Consider the following 20,281-nt stretch of genomic DNA (forward strand, 5'->3'; position numbering starts at 1 on the left):
CAAGTCCTCCGGCTCCTGATGTTGGGGGTTTGGTTGTGGGGGGGTTTCCTATCTGTGTTACGAGGCAGCGCTGCCTACCTTCCTAGATCAGCACATCAATTACCTTAATAATGTTTCCTCCCAAAGGCAATTAGAGGAGACTCCCTTTCAAAAACTGGATGGCTCTTGAAAGTGAATGAAGGCTTTACCAGAACTTCCTGGTTCTCTTTCAGCTCCTCTAAACTGCTTCCTCTGGGTGGGGAAACAGCCTGCAACAGATAGCGGTTTGTGGATTGATGGAACTCCCCCCTCCTTTGTAAATCATCCCTAAACAGTCTGGGGCATGAATGAAAACTACATAGTTTCGTTACAGGAATCATATATACAGTGTAAGGCACCAGGATATCTGAAAATCCCTAACCTAGCTGCAGCTTCCACTGAGTTGTACAACCATTCACTGTTAAGTAAATGGAAGACTGTGCTGTGTTACAAACACTATCCTGCAACCTAAATAATGTATTTTAAAATGTGATCTGGTTGTAGGCATGTTTCATTAACATTGTGAAGTGTGAAGGAAAGGATATGAAATTATCTTTACAGTGAGTCCTCAGCAATTATTACTGTTATTATCAAACATTTACTTTTGTCTGGCTCAGATTTCAGAGTAATTATAAGAAAAGCCCATTCGCTACTTACTGTGGTATATTGTTTTAATAAGACACCACAGTGGAGGGTGTTTAGACCAGGAGGAATTTAAATCCTGTATTTATGATAGAACATAGTCTCTATAATATGCTCTTTGGAGGTTTTGTGATTGAAACAATAGATTTTTCCTCGACCCACAGCTACTAAGTAGTGTTCTGAAGGGATAGACCTAGAAGCAACACACACACACATACACACAAACAAAATTGTGAATGTGGATTCAATTTATTAATGAACCTGAGTTGGTGGCATATTTCTATAATTTGGTAGGGGATAAAGTAACATTCTCCTCCAATTGAAGTAGGTCAGGTGGTTAGATTTTAGAAATTACAGCAACTCAGCCTCCCCAACTCCTGAATTAAATCAGTAGTGGAGATGTTCACAGGATGGATTTGAAACCTAATGCAAAAAGCTTTCAGACTTTAGGTTGTGATATCTCTCTTTCTCTCTCTCCATATATATAATGAATGTATATATGAAATATGTATATGAATACATATTTATTTTCTTAGCAGAAATCTGGGGAATGCAAAGAACCAGAGTTTGGTTTGGTGAGCTTGACTAGTTAAAGCCATGCTGCTGTGTTCACAGGGGCCATAGCTTCTGTAACTCAGCAGACCTCTTAAAGCCATGTCCACCTCCTCTGAGTCCCTGTGACTACTAAATTAATTCATTAACCTTATTTAGGACTAATGGTCCAGAGTCATTAGAAATTGCTCTTTTCTTAATCAACTGTTAGAGAGATTCAACAGAGCCAGGGAGTCTAGGAGTCCACATTATCTTATTACACTGTCACTTTCTCAGAAGTCACAGATTAAAGAGCTCTGGTGCGGTACCGAGTCCACCTAAATGTCTTCTGAAGTGACTCTGGTGAGTGACTAGAAGGAGTGCTGTTTTATTTCACTCCTCTAACAGATGCCAGACTCTGTCATGATGTTCATACAGAGGTGGAGGAGACTTAATGAGATGGGGTCACTTTCCAAGTTGCCTGCACATTTAACAGAATGCAAGAGCCTGAGCAGAATCACACAACAAAGTCCAATATGATCATTAGCTGAGATTCTGAACACCAGTTGCAAGATCATTTCTTTTTGGCAAACCTTAAGCTTTTAAAAACAGAGGAAAGGGCACAGGAAGTCAGTGTAAGGCCACTCCTGGTCTAAGAAACATAGTCAGAAACATCTAGCAATTGAGAAAAACAATATAATTTATATTATGTTCTTTTTAATTTATGGGCAATAATTTCTGTAATGCATGTAGCTTTATGCATTTTTGATGTGCACTTCATCTTTCATTTCCATTTGACCTGGTTTTCCTGTAATATAATTCTGTAGATTTCTAAATTCATGCTGAGAGCAAAGAATGCTATTTTTCCCCACAGGGAATCTATTAGATGCAATATTAAAATCTATATATACCATTACTGAATATTTGTGATTGATAGGCTTATATATTTCACCACTTTCATACCTGTCCCTCTTAAATAGTTTATGCACTGAATTTTTATTGCTCAAAATTAAGCATCAATAAATGAGGAAGCATTTCAGGCTGAGGCTCTACAGCATGAAATCCATCACAAAAAGTGACAATGAGAATCTGTGCTGAACAAGAAAGCAACCCAGACAAGAGACTGGTTTATTTGGCTCTTAGTCGATCACTTCAGCATTTGGGCTTTTCTTTTAAATGAAGGCTCAAAATCAGTTAGTTCACCTTTCCCAGAATGTGAGAGTGAGGCTTACCATATGTGATACCAGATCTCAGTGTGGGGGGATTTTTTCAGTACGTAGATAATTGGAATTAATACCATGCGGCTAATTTATTTTTCTTTCTGCCCCCTTATTTTGATCTGGTCTCCAAGCTTGAGCAACTTGGAGAAGTAGAGTAGAATTATCCCTGCTTCATGAGATGTACTTTGTTCTATGTTGATCTGGATCTCAGGAGCAGAAATAACTCACAATCCCTTAGATTTATGGGTAGATAAAACAACAAAAGAAAAGGTTTGTCTTGGAAGATAATTTCCACTGATCAATGACAGAGACCAGGCTTATCATCAAAAGCTACATAAGGGTCTGAGTAGCATCGTTCAGTCACTTTTCACTCAGAACTCACTACTTAATGTGATTACACTTTTGGGTGGTAATTAAATCTAGAAGAGGCTCCCTGGGGACCATGTTAACATCCATTGAGTGGTTTAATGTTTTTAAAAGTAGAATACCTTTTCCTTGGAGCAGAAGTTTGTGGGGAATGAGAGTCCAGTCTTTTTAGATCTCAGTTTACTTTTCCTCCTGATCCAACCTTCCTGGGATCAGAGCATTTCTTGGTGAGATGTTGCTATCAGTGCCACCTGAAGGACCTGCAAAGACCTCTCAGAGTTCCCCATGAGAAGTTATGGAATGTTTAATAGCCAATAATTGACATACAAAACTAGAATATCTAACTGGTTATCAGGGAAAGAGCTGCAAAAGTGTTATTTTCATTACAGATAAATGTGGCGATACTATAAAAATTGAAAGCCCTGGATACCTTACTTCTCCTGGTTATCCTCATTCTTATCATCCAAGTGAAAAATGTGAATGGCTAATTCAGGCTCCCGACCCATACCAGAGAATTATGATCAACTTCAACCCTCATTTCGACTTGGAAGACCGAGACTGCAAGTAAGTGCTGACGTTATTTGAACAGGGCACCACAGCACCATCTAGTGGTCACAGTTGTCTAATGGGGGACAGTTTGTATGTATGATCTGGTCTATAAATGGATCCAGGAAGAATTCTAATCTAGGCCAGATCATATGTCAATGGCATGGAAATTAAATTACATTAAGTGATTTCTGGGTTCTCCAAACTAGGAAGATTGTATTTAAATATGCAATCTCTCATAATTTTTCTGTTAACACTTTTGGTTTTGTAACTCTTTTAAGAAATGTATATATGTTTCTCCCTCCCCACACCCCACCCTTCAGGGAAAAGGGAAGAATTAGAAACCCAAACTCTCACTTGAGTTTTTATTAAATGTGACAAGCCACTAACATATATTGCATTGAAAGACAATGAAATTGGATATTTTTACAACAAATCTGTGACACATTTTGTGATTTAAGAACTCTGTCTTGTTGGCATGACAAAAGAAAATGGTCATTGAGCTCTTGCTGATGTGGCTCAGTCGGTTGGGAGAGGTCCTGTGTTCAATTCCTGGTCAGGGCACATGCCTAGGTTGCAGGTTCAGTGCCTGGTTGAGGCTCAAATGAGAGGAAACTGTTGATCTTTTTCCTATTCGTGTTTCTCTCCCTCTCTCTCTCCTTCCCTTCCCCTCTCTCTAAAATCAATGAGCATGTCTTTGGGTGAAGATAAAATAATTGTCACTGAAAATAAAAGTAATATAGGGTAAGTCAGATGAGGGGATTCTTACAGTAGATCAATGATTACAAATCTCTTGTTGAAGATGTGAAAATAATTATTAATATACAATGGAACGTAAATATGAATCAGCATTTCATCCATCTGCTTTACTCTTCCTATCTCCTTCTATTAAGTTACTAAGCATTGTTAGGTTACTGTGCCAGATTTTATTATTATGAAAACATTCTCACTACATAGTCTGAATTATTATTTCCTCACTTTATGTGAAAAAACTGCTGTGCAGTTTTCCACAGTATGGAAAGTGTGTGTTGATGTTGCAGGCAGCAGCCCACAGAGATCCAGAATTCACTTTTGTCTCTGGACATCCAGCTGCCCACCTGTCTCTGTCTTGTCCCCATTATCCCAGTCTGCCCTACTATTCATGGTGTGTTCTCCAGAGACTTGAACCCGAATGTCAATTTTTAATGAAGTTTAGACCTATAAAGAGTTTTAGCAAAGGAAAACAATCTAGTTAAATATAAATTCTAAAGTGTATGTCAGGGACTATGTTTCCCAACTTTTAAAATGGATCAATTTGATATAATTGTGTATAATGTACATAGGTTATTACTTTCATTAGATATAAACATTATTGTGCAGGCACACTCATTATTAAAACTATTGTATCTGCAAACACATAACCCTTTTAGGTAAGAACACAATAATATGAAAATGTTTCCACTTTTAGGAAGTTCTCAACAATCTGTTGAGTTGGTGGGGTAAACTAGTTTTTCATGGATAAGGTAATATGTTCATCTGGTTAACTCAACATCCTAGTGCCTAAAGAATTAGCATATGTTCCTGTACTGTTGATCAATTTCTAAATTATCAGCATATACTGCAGTGCAATAAAATTATGCTGATTATAATTTAATCTGTTCTGTGATTCAGAAGTGCTTTAGGGCATTAAACAGACTTCTTAATCTTGTGTGAAAGTTGTCATTTATAGAGTGTTACAGTGGCTGCTACAATATTCTGGGTGGTGGTTTTTACAATGTCAATCACCTAGACAGCTTAGAGACTTGTACCCTATTTTATTTTTGGTTTTTGGCAATATTTAAACTGCTATAGGATATATTTTTAAGAAACTGATAAAACATACCCAAGAAATAACATTATTCCCCCAAATAAGGTGCTATTAAATTTCAATAAACTTATATTTACTATTTCCTGATCTGAAAATCATAACCACGTGTATATGTAATACAGTACTTAACAAATTCAGAATAGTCAGTAGTTAATAGCAAGGAAGTACTGGTAAATGTTTGACAACTGGATCTTGGGCGGGAGGAGTCAAGTCCTGATATGTGATATTTGCCGATTTCTGTAGTATAAATTCTCCCTCCATGGCTGATTTCAGACTACCCCTGTGATGTCACTCTTTACAGACTTGCAAAGAGATGTGTACAGCTAGTTCTTATGAGCTGGTGCAAGCCAGCTTCAGGGCACAACTGGAGTAGAAGTGTAAGAAGAGGAAGCAAGTTGAGTGTGTTAATATATGTAAAGTACTTATAGCAGTGTCTAACACACATTAAGCCTTAATTAATAATTTGCCACACCATGATGGGAGGTAGGACATGGTGGGATTTTAGGTAGTCTTCTTTTTTTCCAAGATGAGAAAAAAAGCAGATAACTATATTTTACAGGAAGAGACCATTTTAGTGGTGTTAGCAAGGTATTCAAGAAACTGACATGGCTAAGAATATTGGTTCTGTAACTGTGATAGTGAGATTTTTTTAAATGCTTGAATAAAGTGATTTCTTTATTTATCTATATAGTCACTAATTATATCTATCTATAATTAGTAACTGAGGGTTTGTTCTCTGTGAAGGTGCCATCTCCTGGCCAGCCTTGAAAGTCTATTTTTAGCCTTCTTAATGAAGTCAATGAACATTATGGCATGGAAAGTTCTTTGTGCTATGTTTTGAAGAGTTGTTGTTTGATTGTTTTATTGATGAAAATTCCAAAACCAATATTGGAAGACCAACTTAACACATTGCAGTTGTTGACTTTCCAGGTTGGTCCACATGATTCCTGGTTGTTGTTGAAGGTTGTACTTGAAATTCTTTAAATGTGGCGCAATTCTTATCTCCTTTAGAAAAGGCTGTGGGAAGAATCAACAGCTTTAAAATTTATAGGAGGTTAGACTTTCCTACAAAAAATGGAAACCAGCAGAAACTCTTGAACAACATATTTACAGACTTCAAAAATTTTTGTCAGATGTACAAAACCATAGTTTTGTGGCTTCTGGTGTTTGTTTTGGTTGTTGTTGTTTTGATGATTTATATTGGCTTAATCCAAAATTATATTTGAAATTATATAAAACTAGTTATAATCAACCACATTCAGAGAGCTTTTAGTTATTATTTCTGTTAAGAATAAGCTGTAGTCTTGAGATATTTACTATCCTTCCCTTTCTCAGCTGTATTATGTGTACTTGTTGTACCAATGTCATAAGGTTACTGTAGTGGATAATGAGGTAGTGGGTATGAGGGCCCTTTGAAAAGTTAAAAGCTCCCCTCAAAAGAAGTTATCATTTTTATAATATCTTTAACAACTTGGTGATGGCTAAAACATTTGGAAATAAGAAATTAAGCATATGTCAAACTAAATATATTGACCCAGTAATGGGATGATCTGCACATAATACACGCCGAATTTTCTGTTAATACTGTCAGTTTCTGTTTCATCAGCTTTCACCATGTGAAAGTTCAGGAAATTGATTCCTTGTCACATTTGTTTATTGAGAAACATCCTTCAGACACAAGTAAACAATCATTTTTCTGTAAGGTATAAGGGTAGATAAGTCATTAAATACATTAGTTATGGTAGAATAAATGTTTTAATTTAAATTTTACTGTTTTATTTATAATTAAATAAAAACTATTTCATAATTTAACAATACAATAGAATGTATTTAATTTATGTGATTTATTTATCACAACTTTTCATGTGAATAAAACCAAAACTGACCCAGTCTTTAAATAGACTATGGACCTATCCTTACAAAGAGTTCTTACAGTGAATACAAAGGGTTTCCTTAGGGAAAAGTAAAGTGCAAGTTGCACCTAATGGTTTTAAAATGCAACAGTATGAGTTTATGACACCACTGAATCATGTATCATTACAAATAAGCATTAAAAACATAATATTATAATCCCTTGAATTCTTTTATTGAACAAGGGGTATAGATCAATCATTCATCAGAGCAGTTAAGTAGAGCATCTGTCTGCAGGGCTAACATTGTGCTAGATTTCTAGCTAGGTATACTGCCTGGTTTTATTGTTATGTTCATATAACAGATGGTGCTAGAGAGTATTCTGAGAGTAGAAGGAGAGTAGAGGTGTTCAGGAAATGGAAGTTATGATTATTTCTCTTTTTTTTTGCACCAGCAGAATGCTTCATGCTTGTGAAGTATGGTAAGGCAGGCATCCTGGATTGCATAAAACTTTATATCTGCATAATAAACAAGAATGTCATTGATACAGTAGTTAGAGTTTATGAAACTTCCTCAGTTTCCCAGGAATGCCGCCTATCAGTATGATAATTTATAATAGTTTGTGACAAATATTGCTGAACAAAGAGATGTGTGGTTACATCCAGATCAGTTGTCATCATCTGGGGGGCAGTAAAGATTTCACAGACACTGAGTTACAAACATTAATAAAATTAATGTGAAGCTCTAGAAAGAGAGTCCCAGAAGGTGACAGTGTCGGGAGAAGAAAGCCCAGCAGTGGTCTTCTGACAAGTTCCCAACTTTACAGACTGTCAGTGCTGTTTTGTAGGATTTTCTCAAGATGCAAGGCTAACATGCATAGATGCTTTGCTGTCTAGAATTTAAATCTCTTCTTTGTGTAACCAATAATAGATGTCTTTTTCTAATTTAGTGCAATCAAATGAAGATACCACTCATAACTTCATATGAAGTTTATTTACAATAAAATTATAATTAAATAGATGAACTTCAAGTTTGGGTATTTTGTTAAAATACAAATTGTTTTTTAATGATACTTTCAAATTACCTAAATTATCTCAAACTTTGAAACACCATCATTTCATTTATTTTAATGGAATGTAAACTCACTGAATAAAAATCTGCCCTTAGTTTCTTGAATCTTTTTATTTCTACAATTTTAATTATATTATGGTCACGTAGTCATTTACTGGCAATTTGAGGAATATAAGTTCTATTTCTGGCTTCCCTAAGTAATATTTTCTGTTTTGGCACTATTTACTTTGTTCAGCATGGACTTTTACAATAGTTTTGGTAATTTAAATTTTTATTAAAATATTATTTATCTTGATGAGTGAGTTCTTTGGCTTTTTGTATCCAAGGAAAGTGCCTCATTCTAGTTCCGGTCTTGTCACATCATGTTGACCAAAACAAAGAAAGACATTGTTTTATGGAAAATAGTGGGTATTTAACCTATAAAACTTTTTTATTTTCTATATGTAATATAGGAATATATGTCATTTTAATTAAAGTATGATCTATACCTAGAAAAATACACAAAGTAAGTGTACAATTTGATGAAGGCTTCATTCTGATCACATCTATTTAACCAAGCCAGAGTAAAGATTCCCAGCACCGGGTAAAGAAGCACCTATGTTCACTTGCAGTCACTGACCTTTGGCCTCAAGGGCAGCTGCTCTCCTGACTTGTATGATTCCATTTTTATAATTTTCAAAATCAGACAAAACTAAACTATAGTCTTAGATGCTTATATGTATTATTCTTTCACTAAAGTGAAATTCTTTGGAATTTAGATTAAAAGTTGTGTGATGTTCCCTTTCTAATGAAAAAACCAGAGTCCTACCGAAGCATTTTATAATTTTTTTGGTGACTATTCCAGAAATATTTTATATTTGTTGTATATACTATGGTTTATAAAATAAACAAAATGTTTTCAGTCTGGAGCCTGCTTTATATGCAAGGCAAATTCTGAAAAATTCTTCCTTTGCTTTATTTTTCCTCATTTTTTTTATCGTTGGTTTTTATCTCAAGTAACTTCCCCATATGGGCAATGTGAGGTCACCACCACCAAGCTCAGTTCCATAATAAAACTACTGAGTGATAAGAATCAGCGCTTCAGAGAACAACTGTTGGCCAATATTGTCACCACCTGTAGCATCCTTACTTACGACCCAGGCAGAGAATTATCTACTTTCTTCCTCTTGATCTGTCTCCCCAACCCACCCCCCCACCCCTGCACCCTATCCTGCCATTAGCACTGATTCAATTTGAAAAGAACTCCATGTGTTTGTAAAATTAATATTGTTTATTATTTCTTACTATAAGCAATCACATTTGACCACAATGAATTTTTAATATTACAAGGTTGTTTGTGGGTTAGGCATTTCTGTAATTCAAAAGAAGCAACCTTTATGAGAAGCTAAAAAAGAAGGTTCATTGAAATCTTTTCAGATTGAATCAGCATATACATGGCATTTCCAGATTTCACTTTGAGGAGTAGGCACTTAAAAATTGATCCAAGTGAGACATATGCCTTCAGCCAGCATGCATATTCTCAGCTCCTTTCTTTCCAGCTTAAAACCTGATACTTGAATGCATGCTAACACACTTCAGCACTTGTAAAGGAGGCTACCAAATTACCATTGTAGTATTCAACAAGGCTGATCATTAAGCCTGAAGAAAAGCAAGAGACAAGATTAGTGTTCAGATCAGATTCCAAATGCCTCATAATTGGGTGTTTGTAATCAATCCTGACTGTAAGAGTCAGTGACTTGGCAGAACACAGTACCTCAAAAGATTTTTCCTCCTTGTCTCTGATTGATTAAACTGTGTCTAGGTCAGTGACGGATGGCAAAAGGTCAGTGTAACTCCCAGGCTGGCTATGAAGCATGCCAAACACATGCTGGCTTATGGTTGACATCATTTAGTCTTTACAAAGAGTTCAGGAAATGAATTGCATTCATTCAGAACCCTACTAAATTTTGTAGAAGAGCAGAGAGGAAAAAAGTCTTTTGTTTTTTGTGTACTCAATTGGTTAGTAGTGTCGTGTTTCTCCTCATCAAGCCCTGGTCTACAGTGCTCACATCTTCCATCTTACTTGCTCAACATATTTTTTTCTTCTTTAACTTAAATAATCAATAGAAAGTTTAGAACGGAATGATCATGACTGCTTCCGACTGTCGGGCCCTCACTATTTGCCACCACAGCATTTGCTAAACATTGTGCACATGGTCTTCCTTCCTCTTCCTGTCATCCCTGTCTTACAGATAGCAGCACTGAGGCTTAGAAAATGTCAGATGCCTGAGCCAGAAGACTTAGCTGCTGCACAAAAAACCTTTCCATTTTTGTGACCAAAGGGGCTTGGGATATGCCTTTTGAATGAGAGAATTTTTATGCAATATTGTCAACTTATTTTTTATTCAAGCAGCCATCTTCTTCTGTCAAATACCTCACACAAGAGTTTAAATATGAACCAACTAATTCTGAGTAAGGACTTAATTTTTAAATGCTTAGTTCAGTTTAAGTAAGCTCTGATAAAAACTGTGCCCAGAAACTTCCAAAAAATGGGTGATTTCCACTCAGTCAAAAAGTTAAGATTTGCCTTAACTTAGAAACTGATGTCCTAGGGGGAAATATCTGAATTCTGACCCCTTAGGTCTATGGAGTTGGAAAGCGCAAATCACACACAAATACAATCTTTACTTGAAAGCTGATAACCAGGCAGCACAAGGGTTCAATGCATACAGTTGGTTCAGGAGACACATGGAATTCTGACTACATCTGGCACTTCCTCACAGTCTGGGAAGTAGGGAGGCTGCATTCTTTTCCAGGTGCTCCTCACTGACTTCATTAATCTCAGGCAAATAGCCCAAAAGTTTCACCCTGCCTAACTCCCCTGCTTGGAACATTTTGATACTTGTATTTGCCACTTGTGACTCAGTAAGGGTTAAAGAGAAAATGTTTGCCCAAGCACTGGATTCCTGTGAGAAATAGAAGAGTGTTTTTTGAGAAGAAACAGACGCTGCAGAGTATTTTTGTTTTTATCTGGTCAGATTCTTGTATAATCAGTCAGCCAGGTTGGAGGTGATGGCTTGTTGCTTCTGTGATGTCTGGCATGTCATAGGGAGACTGGCCAGTCCTGGGGTGAAAGAGGATCTAAATGTCTCCATATCGAGGTTCTTAAATTTCTCTGGAACAGGCAGAAGTGACAAAGGCCAGTCAGTACAGTCACCATTCCAACTTCTTGCCTGACTTTCTAAGCAATGGGTGCTACTAGCTGGGCAGCTATTGTATAAGATGTAAGCTATCAACAAAATGGCATGTAAAAAGTGAGGTGTGATCCAAATCTTAGTCCTAGACAGGAACTTAAATACAGAATTCCCAAATTAAAGAAAAAAGAGCACACTTTGAATCACATAAAATGAAGGACACAAAGCCCCACAAACTTGGTACCACAGGTTGATTTTGTCTGATTTGGGATTATGTTATTTTGTAGATATAGTGACACCTAGCTCAATTTAGACCTCCTTTTTGACCATTTATCTTGGTTCATACTTATCTGTTCATTCTTGAATTACTTCAAGAAAGTGGGCATATATTCATGAACAAATTTGGACATAAAAAAGATGTTTAAAATTTTAATTTCTGATCACCACACTCTTGAAAAAATTGGGAGCCATTAAAAATAACAAATCTTCATTGATTTGACAGTCTGACTCTATGTGCATCTCTGTTCTAATACGCATGTGTTTGAGTTCTTCCTTCTAAGTGAACAATAAGGGTTTGATTCCCCAATGGGTGGCAAACTCTATGAAGGCAGTATATCTTACATACTTCTAATTCCCAATTCAATAGAATACTTTTCATATAGTATACAGTAGTTTAATAGAACTAAACAGCTGTTAGTTTTGTCGAACTTGAAATCTGGTCATGAAGAATTAAGGAAAATAAAAACAGTGTTTCCCTGAGTAGGGTCTGTGAGGTCTGTCCAGAAAGTATCCAGCCACGTAATATGAAAAATAAAGACATTTATTCAAGAAGATGCAAGATGCAAGAAACATTGGCCCTGGCTGATGTGGCTCAAGTGGATTGAGTGCCAGCCTGTGAACTAAAGGGTCACTGGTTTGATTCCTAGTCAGGACACATGCCTGGGTTGTATGGACCAGGTCCCCAGTAGGGGGCAGAAGAGAGACAACCACACATTGATATTTCTCTCCCACTCTTTCTCCCACCCTTCCCCTCTCTAAAAATAAATTTAAAAAATATTTTTAAAAAAGATACAAGAAACATGGTACATAGAACAATGACACCTCAGTCCCCTTCAAAGTAGGGGACCTCACACACTTTACCCAATAGCCATCAGCTGCCTCATTGTATTTTCCTGAATCTCATCCACAGTCTGAAATCTCTTCCCTTCAAATGTGATTTGAGTTTTGGGAAAAGCCAAAATTTGCAGAGCACCAAATGTGGGCTGTAGAGGGGCTGAGTCACCTGTTTGACTTGATGTTTTGCCAAAAACCTCTACAGGAGATGTGATGCATGAGTGGGTGTGTTGTCATGATGAAGCTGCCAGTTACCAGTTGCCCATAGCTGTGGCCATTTTCATCACATTGTAACTCTCAAACCATTGAAGGATATTGAAGTAGTACTCCTTATTAAACGTTTGGCCTGTAGAGGTGTACATGTGGTAGACAACACCTTCCCAATCAAAACACACAGTCAACATGATCTTGCATTTGCTGTGACTTTGCTACACCTTCTTTGGGTGTGGAGAATCAGTGACTTTCATTGGGACAACCTGGCCTTCATTTCCCAATCATAGCCATAGACCCACGATTCGTCTCCAGTTATGACCTTGAAGAAATCTGGTTCATTGGTAGTAGTTTAAATCAAGTTATTAGCAACTGCTTCATGATGTTCCTTTTGCTCTAGTAGCAGAAGCTGCAGAATGAATTTTGCCATGACATGTTTCATGCCAAGACCCTGCATCAGAATCTTGGACACAGTAGTTTTTGGAATCCCCAGATCAGCTTCTAGTTCTCGCACTGTCAGTCTCTGATCTTTTGTTGACTGCAGCCTGTACATGTTCAACATTCTCAGGTGCTCTGCTGGTTGCAAGCCTTCCAGAATGTGGGTCCCTTTTTCAACAGATTCTTGACTGTCTTTGAAGCATTTGTGCCACACTTTTTTTGTGCTGTACTCATTACATTGTCCCCAAAAGCCTTCTGAATCATTTGAACAATTTCTGCGGAGAAATGTTCAAACTTAATGCAAAATTTGATGCAGACTCATTGCTTTACTTGCTCAGTCATTTTGAATGTGACAGCCACATTGTACACATGGTCACTCAATGGCGTCTACTGCCTCCATTGACTAGTGTAGTGAAGTCACTATTGTTCATGCATGTGCATTCCAGTCCACTCTCCTTGGCTGCCAGGTTACATACATGTTGCAAAAACTATTCTTAATTCATTAACAATTGCTGCACTTTTTCCGGACAGTTGACAACACGGAAAATGTAGGGCAAAATTGGGTGAAGGAACAGTGAGTGGGGCAATTTAGATAACTAACAAGTGTGTGGTCAGTCTGAAAGTCCTTTCAGAATGGACTTCTGACAGCCTGAACGTGGAGGTTCCCCAGTCCCCACCACTTGGTTAGTGGCATCAGAACTGGAATTTTGGAGGCTCTGAATCTCAGAGGCACAGGCAAAGACCACAGATCACCTGGAGATTGACAGAGCAGTGGGAGCAGGCTCTTCCACATGAATGGCCTGCTCCTCTTCCACTGCATATGTTTGGAACAGATTTCAGCCTAGGCTTTATCCAAACCATCAGCAAAACTGTCATAGCAGCTTCTTCACTTTACAAGGGGTAGTCCATAGTTTTATTTTTTGATGAAGGTTGTTGCCAGTAAGCGAAAGTGGACTTTCTTTTTTAGCACTAATTAGAATGTCGTTCCCTTTTTTCCCACAAGGATAAAGTTTTACATTTCCCATATCCTTTATTCCAGTGCCAATTTCTTTGTCCCTGGCTGGGGACACTACTGAGTAACTGTTAGGATATATTGGTTTAGTCCTTTAAGACACATCCTCATTTCCCTCTTTAGCTCTTCCTGCATCATACGTGATGTGTGTGTGAGTTCATTCATGCCACTGTGGATTTCTGATTGCCAGGGGACTATGCTAGCAGCTCCCTGTGAAAAGTGTTCCAGTGGGAACTAGGGATGTGGGTTATAATTGCACCTCTGCCATTCACTCACATCTGTGAGACAGGACACAGGTCATATGGGTTGATTTGCAATCTATGAATGGCTTGATTATGGCACCATTAATACTGTGGTTTTGACTATGTTAATCAGTTCAACTCAAGAAGATGTAACAACATAAGGGCCTGATGGAGGAACATGACCTAGACACAGCTTTAATTGATCTTTTTCCCTTCTCTTTCTGAAGAAAAAAAAAATAGGCTTTCCTTCCTCTACTTATCTCAATAACACAGTGTTGATGAGATAATGTAGCTGGAAGCATCTTATGAATGCAAGAACACATGTTAAATAAGCCTAGGTATTACTATAACAGGAAGTGCATCCGCAGGTTTTGTTCTTTAAAATACATTCAGGCAGTAAACAACAACATCTGCATCCTTAGGAGGAGGCACTGATAAATATTTCAAAAACACTGTACACATCCACAACAGAGATGGTATCTAATGCTCAGCAAGTATTCAGCCAAGAATTTCTGAATGTCTTATAATAAGTTGCCTGGTTAAGTATGTTACAATTGCAGTCTTGTAAAAATCTATATGATGGAGTTTCTGGAAAATCTCATGAAAGATGCTACCTTAGTGTCACAAAATTGATGTTAACATTAATGGCTTAAAAAACTATTATTTTCCTAAGTGTGCCTGAGGGCTTTATATATATTCAGTACATTCATACCCTAAACCAGCCCTTACTTTATTTAAGGCAGAAATCAATATCGTGGTGGTTGTTACAGCAAGGAAACTAGTCCTTCCCATTGGTTAAACCAAATAGTGCCAGTATATTAGTGTTCAAGAAAGAGAAAACTATGTGGATTTTGTAGTATAAGTTCCTAGAGAAAGCAGCTGAGAAAACAAATGTTTTTAAATTGATGGTCCATCCCAATCCCATCCCTTTTTCTCTGCTTCTAGTTGCCCCAGGTCCTTTCACCTTGCTGTCTCCTTCCCTTCTTTCTGGTTGTGACAGATTTCCCACTAGTGAGGGTGATTGTCAGTGGCCACAGTGAAGAACTTGTCCACAGGAAGGCCCATAGAACAGTGGTGGAGAAGAGATTACTACTTTATTCCCTCCTTCCCACCTCGCCCTCGTGAATGGCCTCACATGATACAGTTATATCTGAAGCCTCTCAAAGTACTCTCAGCTCTGTTTTCATTTGAAATGTCTGCAAGTGTGTGTGGCTGGGAGCTCCTTCAGAAGCATTTGCTTTTTCTTCTTGTAGGACCACTGTTGGACTCAAGGGGTCAAGTAGACTCCATAGGACTTTCCCACTCATGAGTAAAAGAAATCCTCCTTGGATGTTTTTACCCTTCACAACAATTTCATCTCTCCCTCTTTCTTTTCCCTACTACTGTCAAGGGTATTGAACATGGTGTATGCACTCCAGAACATTCTCACTAACCTCTTTTCATCACAATTGTTGTTCCCTCCAGTTGACTAAAACTGCTTGCTTCAATGTTATACTCCAACTACTCTTCTAATGCCGCAAACCATTGGCCTTTCCTTGGCCCTTACTTCTTCAACCTTTGTACAAATCATACATACTTGGCTATTCTCTATGCATTGGAACTTTATTTTTTTCTGCATCTTTTTACCTTGCATCACCTAGATATTCTCTCCAATTCTCTGACCACTTCTGCTTTTGGCTAGTGTCTTTTTCTCCTCCGATTCTGAAACACAGGCATTTGACAAGTGTCAAATTTACCCCAAGTGTCTTATCCCTGACTTACCTTTTTAATCTTAGCCATTCATCTAGATTTAATCTAAGCATTGGACTCAAACTTCTAATTCTCTCTGGATGATTTTGACTGCCTGGAATGAAAAATCAAATTGCATTCCTCCCCTTAAAATGACTTCTTTTTTTCTTCAATTGTTGATTGCTTCCTTCCCTATTTACCCAAATTTGAAACTGGATCATCTCTTGATTCCTTTTTGTCTCTCAAATTTAGTCTGTTTAAAGGCCTCTAAATTACATATTCATAATGTCACTCACATCCATCTTTTCTGTTCTCTTTCTATTGCTACCACTCAGATTCTGAGAATTTGTAACCTATCCTTAGTGCAGTTACCTTAGCCTCCTCAAGGACCTTCCCTCCTTTCTCTTCTCTGCTTAGAAACTTTGAGTTCCCCAGGTTTCCCTTGCTACTTCCTGTGCCTCTGAGCCTTCCATGGTGTAGCTCCTGCCTGTTTCTTTGGCTCATCTCCTAGGGTTCCCTCTGTATTCTACCAACATGCTCACCTGTGATTCTTCAGACTCATCCTTGCTTTTCTCCTTCACGGCTGGCTAGTCCCGGAATGTTTCCTTCACATACTTGTGTCTACCTGTCCAAATACCACATATCTTCCTTGTTCTTTCTGAAGCTATGCTTCCTTCATAAAGTCATTACTGATAACCAACTACCAGTTAAATGTGGTCTCTTGTTCTCTGTCTTCTAACACCCCCAAGAACTGTGTTTATATATCATTCATGTTCCTTATAATAGTCTGTATTATGTTGAAATTGTTAATATTCTGCTACTATTCACCAATTACTTCCTCAAGTTCTTAAGATCAGAGATGGGTATTGTTTTCTATGAGTTGCATAGCCTGTTACAGTGCTTTACCCAAAGTAGGTGCTTAATTAATATTTGTTTAATTGAACTGATCACTGATATTTAACAAGTCTTCTCCAGTGTGTTCATCTAGCATGGAAGTATCAGGTCAGCTATTTAGTAAAGCTCTTTGGGGTAATCAGGCTCTAACAATTCATATTTAAACTTCTCATCTACATGAGAAACCCTTCATTTTCCTGGGTAGTGGAGTCAAATTTACATTTTTTTCTTCTAAAAACCTCTTTTTAAAAGCCTAGATTTCTGCATGTGAGTAGTGTCATCTAAATCTCAAAAAAAATATGCAGAGGTAGTAGTTAACTCAAAGATTTTCTTTGTTTCACAGTCATCTTTATAATCTATATTGGAGTTAGAGGCAAAAACTGTATTAACAATGTAGGCATATGTTCTGATTCTGATTTTTCTCTAAAAAAAGATTGTATTTATTTACTTTTAGAGAAAGGGGAAAGGAAGGAGAAAGAGAGGGAGAGGAATGTCAATGTGTGGTTGCCTCTTGCATACCCTCTACTAGGGACTTGGCTCACAACTCAGGCATGCGCCCCAACCAGGAATTGAACCGGCAACCATCTGGTTCACAGGTTGGCACTCAATCCACTGAGCCAAACCAGCCAGGACTGATTGCTGAGTATTTTCTGACACCCCGCACAACTCTTGAGACTTTGTGTCACAATTCTGTAACACAGAAAAGATGGATGGAAATTTAACAGGAGTAATTTAGAATCTTTTTCTCCTCCAGCTGGCAACCCCAGTAAATGCACCTGTGCACTTCACAGCAGGCTTTCTAAAGAAGGTGCATAAAGTGAACTTCTGCATTAGAGAAGTTAACATGGGGGGTAGCCCCCAAAGAAGAATGTAGACATGTTAGTCCATGACACCTGATAAATACCAGACCCCGGGTCTCGTTGCAGCCACATTAAGATGCCATTCTGGAAAGGTGCTAGATGAGCCAGCCCAGGGTCCCTGTGGTGGGGCACTTTCTAAAATGGACAATCACGAGCTTCAGCTGCTCCTGTGGCTCACACCTTAGTCACCATAGCAGTATCACCATACCAGCATTTCCTAAGCATGTCTTAAAACTGTGTCAACCCAAGAGGAGGAGACAAAGAAGTAGCAGTTGTGTGGCTACCCTGAGTTTTTATATTTCTCTTTTGCTTCAGTGCCACTCACACTGAGTTTTCTGGAATGTTTCTAAATGTTTCTCTTATCTCTCGAATCTAGAATCCCATGGCTGTTCCTTATTCTCACATCTGTATCATTTGTCTGCAACCAGAGAACAGAATAATTTACACTCTCAAATCTGTGTTTCTGGCAGATAAAAGATTTGTTGGGCAGAGGCAGAAGTGCTACCAGATCATGTCCTCAACTTACTTCCTTTGGGCCAAGCCTGTGGTGACCATAGTCCCTCAGGATGCTTGCCTTCACATGTGATGCCTCCAGGAACTCATCCTGAACCTTAGTTCTAGCAGTGACCCAGCCTCTAAGTAGCTGTGGGCTCCAGTGTTTAATCTCTCTGGGCCTTCATTTCCTCATCTGTGAAATGAAAAGGGTGGGTTCTGTGCTTTAAATTCTTTTGTCTCCAATGTAACAGGATTCTGTTTGTGTGGAGAATCCTGTTGCCAGAAGAGCAAATTTCAAAGGCAGCTTTTCTGAATGGTCAGAATGACTCTGAGTTTAGGGCCTTTCTCCGGTCTTTGACAAGAAAACCACCCAGTCCCCGGTTTTCTTCCTTGCTTCCTTGTATCTGAGCTACCCCAGCCCAAACCCTCCCTGCCTTTTGTAACATAGCCCTCTTCTCTTTTCCTACTCTCTTTTTTCCCCCAAGACACATATTTTATGTCAGTTTTACACCCTTAAATTATGTGACATTTTAGACTCTATTTTTGGCAACTTTTATTCCAAGGAATTATCCACTTTTTCACCTAGACTTTAATTTTACCCGTTGACAGATATGTTTTATCTAATTAGTGATTTACAAGAACTAAAAATGCTGTCCTCAGAAATACTTTATTGTTCTGCTGTTGTTGACTATAACACTTGCAGGCAGTGGAAATTTTGTGTAGGAATGAGTTGTTTGCTCTTGATACCAGATGAACCACAAGCCAAGTTCAAGGTGTAATTTAACAGCAGAAGATTACTTGGATCTTAACATACACTTGGATTTGATCACTATCACAGAGGTAGCTTTTACCTCACCTCTTTGTTCAACATAGATTGTTAAAATTAGATTGTAAAGCATAGAAACTACATCAGAAAAAATACAAAGGAATGACAACAGTGATTTTGTTAATGAACCTCATTCTTCTTGTCTCAAAGGCAGCATAAGCTATGCAATACGCTATGTATCTATTTGTAAAACAGTCTGGAGTTAAGGAGCTTATTCAGTTGCCATTGTAAAAATAATTTTCTGAAATTGTGGTCTATCAACAGGAGATAAGATGGTACTTTTTGTTGCCTGCTGAGGCCCATTATGAATATTGTATTTCAGAAGCAAATCACAGTGTAAATACAATGTTCAGATTTATTTATTCCCACAATAGCATTTTTGCAAAGGTGCAATTTCATAATTTGACTTAGCATTCATAGCATATCATCATTTCCAAGCTCCTTATAACCACTGTTTAATTCTCACATCCTTGGGAAATTGTTTGTACCAGACCCATTTTAAAATGAAATCACCAAATGTTTAAAGATAAAGCAACTTGCCAAAGGCTAACCAGGGACAGAAATGAGATTAAGACTTGTCCATTCCGTCACACATCTGACTAGGAACTTCTGAACACTTTAAACATAAATGTGTTATCAATAAAGATTAAAGAGCTCTATTAATGTTTTTATTACAGGTGGGAAACTTGGTTGAAAAATAAATCTAAGTCATCAATATTTAAATGTAAATAGGACTTGACATGAATGATCATATTAATTGTACTTTTCTCTTGTTTGGTCCTCCTGGGCCATGTTTTTGTTAAAACAAATGATTAATGGGTAGACTAGTATCTAAAGTTATTTAGCTGATTCCCAGTATTAATTGAGAAATGTCTAGTATTTCTAAACACAATGATAAAAAGAGAACTGAAACTGTCAGCCCTCACTGTTGTCATTACATCTTTCCTAGGATTTACCTTGAGGTTTAAACTATTCATGTTTCTTATCAATGTTGTTTTAGGGTTTGGTTTATATATTGATTGTGCAGGCCCTGAGGTTGATGGTGGGCAGAAGTTCATTGTTAATTTTTTATCACAACATACACTTAGAAAAAACTATACATGGTAATAAATTTAGAATTCACAACTTGGGAGTTTGAGTAAATTTAGGTATTTTTCCAAAAAATCATTCATTTGGATACCACAATTCTTTCTGAGTAC

At 37.6% G+C, this 20,281-nt stretch overlaps 1 protein-coding gene across 7 annotated transcripts in view; it reads left to right on the forward strand.

Moving 5' to 3' along the window:
- Positions 1-20,281, forward strand: part of NRP1 (neuropilin 1) — a 163,101-nt gene that overhangs the window by 2,266 nt on the left and 140,554 nt on the right. For all 7 annotated transcript variants that reach the window (XM_036027501.1, XM_036027499.1, XM_036027503.1 and 4 more), the window contains one exon: positions 3,167-3,341. In XM_036027501.1, the coding sequence (XP_035883394.1) occupies positions 3,167-3,341 (175 nt within the window). The remainder of the gene's footprint in view (positions 1-3,166; positions 3,342-20,281) is intronic.

The sequence above is a fragment of the Phyllostomus discolor genome, chromosome 1 (assembly GCF_004126475.2).
Source record: "Phyllostomus discolor isolate MPI-MPIP mPhyDis1 chromosome 1, mPhyDis1.pri.v3, whole genome shotgun sequence".
NCBI lineage: Eukaryota > Metazoa > Chordata > Mammalia > Chiroptera > Phyllostomidae > Phyllostomus > Phyllostomus discolor.